At 41.3% G+C, this 7,878-nt stretch overlaps 1 protein-coding gene across 1 annotated transcript in view; it reads right to left on the bottom strand.

Annotated features, from left to right (window-relative positions):
- DRC3 (dynein regulatory complex subunit 3) overlaps window positions 1-7,878 on the bottom strand; it is a 107,525-nt gene that overhangs the window by 71,082 nt on the left and 28,565 nt on the right. Inside the window, exon 5 of the mRNA XM_069087877.1 lies at window positions 2,845-3,011. Within this exon, the coding sequence (XP_068943978.1) occupies window positions 2,845-3,011 (167 nt within the window). The remainder of the gene's footprint in view (window positions 1-2,844; window positions 3,012-7,878) is intronic.

Consider the following 7,878-nt stretch of genomic DNA (forward strand, 5'->3'; position numbering starts at 1 on the left):
GACACCAAGACGGGACACTGCAGTGTGTATGTGCGTGTGTGTGCATGAGTGTGTGTGTGTGTGTGTGTGTGTGTGTGTGTGTGTGTAGGGTAGGGTAGGAGGTACACCATGCATTAAGCCTGAGGGAAAGTACTCATCATTCAGCTGAGGCCAGTTCTTATCACCCAAAAGTCAGTGACTAGGTTTGTGTACTGTGAATTGCCCTGTGTGAGAGGAGTCTGAGACACTTAGAGAAACAGCATCATAAGGGAAGGAGTCGGAAAGTGAACAATAAGGAGAATTAAGCCAAAAACCAAACCAAACCCTGGAATTATCAGAGATCTCAGGAAGAAGAAAACTCAAAGACCCTGAACATAAACAGATTAACCAACATGGAAAGCATTAACAAGAAGGAAATAAGACCTCCAGATCTAGTAAACAAATTCAGGCATCTGTGAATAAATACTGAAAAAAAAAGGGAAAATGGTCAATACTTGATGAGACAGAGGATCCTGTGGAATTTTAAGGAGAGCATGGAACCATATCATGTTGCACCTCAGTGGTTTAAAAGAAAAATGAGAATTATAAGAACAAATGTTATGGCCTCTGCAGCAAAAATAGAAAAACTGTAACCTGCAATGACAAGCCTCATTGAAGAAACAACAGAGAGAACAACAGATTGAGAATGCAAATAAACAAAAGCAAAATACAATTTGGAAGAAAAGAAGAAAAAACAATCACCCTAAAAGAAAATATGCATATTATGCAAGAAAAAGATAATGATCTTAGGGGAGGCCAGGTGGCTCAGCGAGTAAGAGCACCGGCTCCAGTGTCAGGATGACCTGGATCAAATCCAGCCTCAGATACTCAGCACCACACCCAGAAATAATAACTGGCCGTGTAACCTTGAGCAAGTTACTTAACCCCAATTGCTTTAAAAAAAAAAAAGAATGAGTTGACTATAAAGGATGTATGAAGGGAGATGCTATCTGCATCCAGAGAAGGAGCGGATAAGCACAAATATGTATGGAGTAACTTTATATATACTTCATATATATATACATATGGAGTAACACACACACACACACTTATCTGTGTCTAATAATGGCCAGTTCTAGGACAGGGGTGGGGGGATAGGAGGAAAAAAAAGAAAAAATATCTGCATAACTGTCATATATTTAAAGGGAATAGCAAGTTGCAAATAGATTTGCAGTTTCATGTTCAAGCATTCTTTTTATGCTATAGAAATGCTTAATTTCATAAATTAAAAATAAAATGATTTTTAAAAAAGAAATGTATTTCATATAGAATGTATAAAACAGTTGTTTCTTTACTCCAAACAAAAGAAATGCTTAAAACATATAAAACTCATAAGTACATATTGACAAAAAAAAAACTCCAAAGCCTGAAGCCAGCAGCAATAGCATAACTACTGTTAGTGGTTACATGGGATGCTGCTGACATTTAAAATATAAAACATGAAGCATTTTACACCTTCACCTCAGTTCCACGCTGTCCAAAAAACTCCACCACTTTCACTGACTGCTGGCTAGAGTGTGTAAGGCCTGACTCCAACTGAATGGTACCTCAGTATGAGAGTGGGATGAAATGAGACACTCCTAAAAGATCTGACAGTGAAGCAAAGGCCATAGCAGGGAGAGGACGTTCAGAGCAAGGAAAATCGACTCAGTGAGGGTACACCCTTGATTCAGATAAGCATGCTTCTGTGCCTCTGTGCTGCCCATTGTGGTCTGCTGGACAAGCCTGAGAGAACTGTTAGAGTAGATGACCTCCAAGTTCCTTTAAGCCCTAAATCTGATTCTGTGGCTCCATATTTATGATCTTTCTGTCAGATGAAATAAATTTCTATAACCTGTTAATTACAGATCCTCACTGGTACAAGGAGGGTCCTCTAGGAGCTAACCTTGCTCCAGACCATGTGCCTAACTGACCATAGCTTGAGGAATGGCATTTGGGTCCTTGGCTCCTTTTCCATCTGCAGGTTTAATGGCATTTCTCCTGGGCTCAGGACCAGCAGTGAAAGAATACTTCTTTCTGGTAAGGGGTAGAGTAGGGAAAGGAAGAGCTTCTCAAGAATTAGGAAAATAAAAAGTAGCTCCTACAAAAAACTTGGAGAAGACTATTCTTAGAGACAATTTCCATATGCCCTGGAACCCAGTACAGATAAATCCTGCCCTATATCTATACCTTCTGCACCTACAGTACTGAAACATAAAAATTTTTTTTCAGAATTTTTAGTTTCAGATCCTGCCAACTGCAAAAACATGTTATAGAGTCACTCACTATATGGAATTATCAAGGTAGGCAGGCAAAGTTGATACATTTTAAAACTGTAATAGTTAAAACAAAGAAGGGATTTTGAGATAATCCTCAATCAATCATAAAATTCAATTACCCAGAAAACAATTCATCAAATATTTCATTTAATCAAGCTTATGCTGAACTGACCTAGGCTTGAGGCTATGTTGCCTTAAAAACTAGACTGGCTGGGATTAGAGAAGACCTGCATGTTCTATTCTTCTTCCTGCCGATTTTATTTTCATCCCCTCATTTTGAATGAAAAGTAACGCCCTCTTAGACAACCACTGCTTTCTGGCTCTTTATTCTTTTGTTTTTAAAAACAAATTTTGGTGATGTCTTTCTAATATTGCCTAAATTTTCATCTGAATCCTTCCCCTTCTCCACTCCCAGAGAGCCATCCCAATATAATAAATATCTTATTTATTCTTTCCTACATTTCTAAGTTGTCTTGTATACCTGTGGTTAATAATGATATAAACATCTTTTCTTTAAAAGGAAAGTCATCCTACTAATGAAACATTGGCAAAAGTCATGTGCACTTACATTAAGGAGGTTATCAATCATGTTGTTCCCTATGGAAAAGACCTGTAGCTTTACTAATGAGTCCATAGAATCCATCTTGGAAATTCGGTTGCTGAATAAGCTCAGATCTTCTAATTTAACTAGAGTGTCTAGACCCTCAATTGACTCAATGTTGTTGAAAGATAAATCTGAAAATTTTAAAAATCAAGAAATTTATTAAATTGATCTCAATTTCATTACTAAAGTAAGTAAAAAATAGTATTTCTTTAAGTTTCTCCATGTTAAACAAAAATAGAAGTACCAGATATATGGCAGGTGCTGGGTATACAAACACAAAAATGAAACAATTCTTGCCCTCTATAGGAAGGAAACAAGCATTTATTAAGTGCTTACTATGCATCAGGTATTTTATAATTATTATCTCATTTGAATTTTACAACAGCCCTATTTTCTCCACTTTTACAGCTGAGGGTACTAAGGTGGATAGAGGTTGGTAATTTGTCCAAGGTCTCCCAGCTGGTAAGTGACTGATACCAGATTTGAATACAAGTCTTCCGGATCTGAGGGTCTGTGTTCTATCCACTGTGCCACCTAGCTGACTAAGACATAAAGTACATAATTCTGTGCTTGATTATCTTAAACTATGCTTTATACTTTACAGCCTGGGAATTTCATTTGTAGTCTAACAAATCCTAATGTTTGCGGGGGGGAGTAGGGAAGAAACTAGGCGGTGCAATGGGTAGAATTCCAGGCTAGGAATTGGGAAGACCTGAGTTCAAATTCAGCCTCAAACACCTGGTATTCTTAAATTTCTAAATAGTATAATAAATGTGTTACTATTTTACAAATCATTTGCATAAATAAATAATTTGAAATAATTGGGAATAAACTATGATATATTAAATGTTATTGTTAATCATGTCCGCTCTTTGTGACCCCATTTGGGGTTTTCTTGGCAAAGATACTGAAGTGTTTTGCCATTTCTGTCTCTAATTCATTTTACAGGAAAGGAAACTGAGGCAAACAGGGTTAAGTGACTTGATCACGGTCACACAACTAGTAAATTTGAACTCATTGAACACATTTGAACTCAGGTCTTCCTGATTCAAAGGCCAGCACTCTATCCACTGTGCCATGCAGCTGCCCCAGGTTAGCAATATAATGCCACTAAAATAATAAATCAGTAATATGAAGAAATTTGGAAAAATTTTTATGAAGTACTACAAAGCAAAATGGAATCAAAGGATCTACACACTGATTATTACATAATCTTGGCTGGGCCCTCACTGCAGCAAGGCAATCCTTTTATACTTCCCTGATTCACTATCCCACTCACTACAATACCTTTTCCAAACCTTTTCATCCCTCCTCAAAATTTCCCATTGCTCCTCTCCCCACCCTCTCAGCTGAGAGCCTTGCCTCATATTTCACTGAAAAAAAGAAGTGATTTACCAGAAATGCCTCTTTTCCTCATCACTCAGATGCCATCTACCACTTTCTCCTGTCTCACATGAGGAGAAGACCCCTGCCAAGGCAAGGCCATGTGTGCAAGCCATCCTATTCCGTGTCATCTTCTCCAGCAGATCACACCTCCTGTCAGCCCTACTCTCTTACTGATCTTCACTCTTTCCTCATCTCGCGGCTATTTCCCTGCTGTCAACGCCTATACCTCTCTCTCCCCTCCTCAAAAACAAACAAAACCGACTCTCACTGAGCCAGCTCCCCCTGCTAGTGATCATCATCTATCGCTCCAGCCTTTCTTGCCTGCACGTAAGAAGCTCCCTACCACACTGCAGCCTGGCTTCAGACCTCAATCATGCAAACGTATCAGTGATCCAATGGCCTTGTCTCAGTCCTCATGCTTCTTGATCTCTCTGTCCCCTCTGATACTGTTAATCGCCCTCTTCTCCTTGAATTATCTCCTCTTTAGGTATCTGTGACAGAGCTGTCTCCTGGTTCTCTTCCTCTTATGTCTGACTGCTCCTCTCTGTCTCCTTTGCTGGATCTTCATCAAAGTCATGCCCACCAAATGGATGTCCCCTAGGTCTCTGTCCTGGGCCCTCCCCTCTTCTCCCTCTGTTCTATCCCACTTGGCAATTTTATCGGCTTCTATGTAGGTGATTCTCATATCCACCTGCCTAGACCTCACCTCTTTCCTGACCTTGAGTCTCACATCTCCAGCTGCCTACTGGACATCTCAAAGTGGATGTACTATACACACCTGAAACTCAACATAATCCAAACAGAACTCATCATCTGCCCCCACTTATACCCTGAAGCCCTTCCTTCTTCCTAACTTCCCTATTACTGTTGAGAGAACCACCACCCTTCCAGTCACCCAGACTCACAACCTAGGTGTCATCCTCCATGCCTCCCTCTCTCTTACCCCTTCCGTGTCAAGTCCTGCATTTTGTACCTTCATACCATCTCTCAAACACCGCTCCTCAGACATCGCCACCACCCTGGTGCAGGCCCTCTTCACCTCACAACTGATGGGCCTCCCTTCATTAAAACCCTTCCCACTCTAATCCATCTTCCACTCAGCTGTCAAACTGATCTTCCTAAAGTACTTCCTTAATCACTCTTTAACTCTAGTGGCTCCCTATTGCCTATAAGATCAAATATAAAATCTTGTTTTTAAAGTCCTTGACAACCTGGGCCTTTCCTACTTTACAGTCTCCTTACACTTCCCTCCACATCCTCCTTTATATTCCTTGAATCTTTGTCACTGGCTGCCCCTATACCTCAAATGCCCTCTCTTTTCATCTCTACCTCCTGGCTTCCTTCAAGTCTCAGTGAAAGTCCCACCTGCAAGAAGACTTTTCCAGTCCTGCTTTCTCTTACTGCCTTCCCTCTCAGACTCCCCCAATCAGATGTCAAATCCCATAATTTGTTTCTGTACATCTCTCACAAACACTTCCTTCTCTTCATTCACCCAACCTAGTTTACTACCTCTTATCTGTATTATCGAAACTGCCTTCTAATTGGATTTTTTGCCTCAAGTCTCTCCCTACTCCAACTGAAGTGATGCCTCCAAACTACAGTAGCACCCACCCCTTTCTCCTAATCTGGAACGGAACCTGACACCTTGAAACCATGCTGGGAAAATCGAGAGAAAAATGAAACTAGGGCTGTTTTTAGAGCCTAAGACTCTTTAGGCCATGGCAGGAGAAATTCCATGATGGTCCTTCCAGAGGCTGACTCCTTGATTTGGTATACCGTTACCCTAAGTTCTCACTATTCCTCTCAGGTTTGATGGATAGGCCTCATAAGTCTGTCATCAATCCAGGCACAAAGGAAGTTCCAGGAGGCTAATGAGAGGTAAGGCTCCTTAGGGAGGGGCAGGGTTTAAGTCAGGTATGTCTAAGTGGTTTCCTACCTCTGATGTTAAAGGCAGGGAGGCATCACAGCTATGCCATTGGGGAACAGAAGACAGAGGTTGTAAAAACACATTTAATTAGATATGTTGTTTAAAGTTATGTGCATCACTAATACACTGCTGGTGAAGCTATTAACTGATCCAATCATTTTGGAAAGTGCCTTCTATAAAAGTGACTAGAATGTCTATACCCTCTGACTCAGAGATCCCACTTCCAAGGCCATCTTCTCACCAGTTGCATTCTCGCCTGGACCAGAGAGCATGTTTTTGACTATCCTGACTGGTGCCGTTCTCACCTGGCCTCCTATTTCAGGAAGGCCCGAACCATACTCCAATACTCCCACTTACTCCCTACTCCCTAACCATCTCCTCACTGATTGTTTTTCTTCTTCATGATTACCCTTGCAATCTTCCCCCCTCCCCACATCAGTTCTAGAATCATGATCAAATCAACCCTGCCATTGCTTCAGTAAGGGATACATCAATTTACCGTCATATGGCCTCTCTCACCATCCCTGAAAACTTCTAGAACAAAGCACTTCTCTGTTGCCACCACTTCCCAACGTGTGTTCTCTCCCCCCATTAGAATGTAAGCTCCTTAGAGCCAGGGACTATGTTATTTTTGTTCTATGGCAGCTAGATGGCATAGCAGATATGGCTTTGGACTCGGAGTCAAAAAGACCAGAGTTCAAATCCTATCTCTTACTAGCTGAGTAACCCTGGGCAAGTTGCTTAAACTCATTCAGCCTCAGTTTAATCTTCTGCAAATAGGAAAGTTAAATGCTTTCAGTCTCAGTTTCCTCATCTGTAAAATGGGGATAATAATAGCAAACATCTCATAGGGTTGATATGAGGGTAAAATAAGAAGCAAAATAGGTAAAGTATTTTATAAACCTTAAAGCACTATAGAAATGATAGCTAGCAGTAGTAGGCTCCTCAGTAGTATGCACATAATAAGCACTTAATAAATGTTTTTCATCCATTCATATACCCCAAGGAGATAAAAAATAGAAATAAAGATCCCATATACACCAAAATATTCATAGCAACACTTTTGTGTTACAAATGAATGGGAAACAAAGCAGGTATTCATCAATTGGGTAAGGGCTAAACACATTCAGGTGTATAAATATAATGGAATATTGCTGTACCATAAGATAAGATGAATATGTCAGGCTTGGTTGGGCTGAGGGATGCTGCATATACTGTCAGGCTTGGTAGGGCTGAGGGATGCTGCATATACCGTCGGGCTTGGTTGGGCTGAGGGATGCTGCACATACTGTCGGGCTTGGAAGGGCTGAGGGATGCTGTATACACTGTCAGACATGACTGGGCTGAGGGATGCTTCATATACTGTCAGACTTGGGTTGAGGGATGCTGCACATACTGTCGGGCTTGGTAGGGCTGAGGGATGCTGTATACACTGTCAGACATGACTGGGCTGAGGGATGCTGCATATAATGTCAGGCTTGGTTGGGCCAAGGGATGCCGCATACACTGTCAGGCTTGGTAGGGCTGAGGGATGCTGCATACACTGTCAGACTTGACTGGGCTGAGGGATGCTGCATACACTGTCAGGCTTGGTTGGGCTGAGGGATGCTGTATATACTGTCAGGCTTGGTAGGGCTGAGGGATGCTGCATACACTGTCAGGCTTGGTAGGGCTGAGGGATGCTG

This window comes from Petaurus breviceps, unplaced genomic scaffold (genome assembly GCF_028583685.1).
Source record: "Petaurus breviceps papuanus isolate PSGF00001 unplaced genomic scaffold, PetGlider_PUasm1.0 183, whole genome shotgun sequence".
Classification (NCBI taxonomy): Eukaryota; Metazoa; Chordata; class Mammalia; order Diprotodontia; family Petauridae; genus Petaurus; species Petaurus breviceps.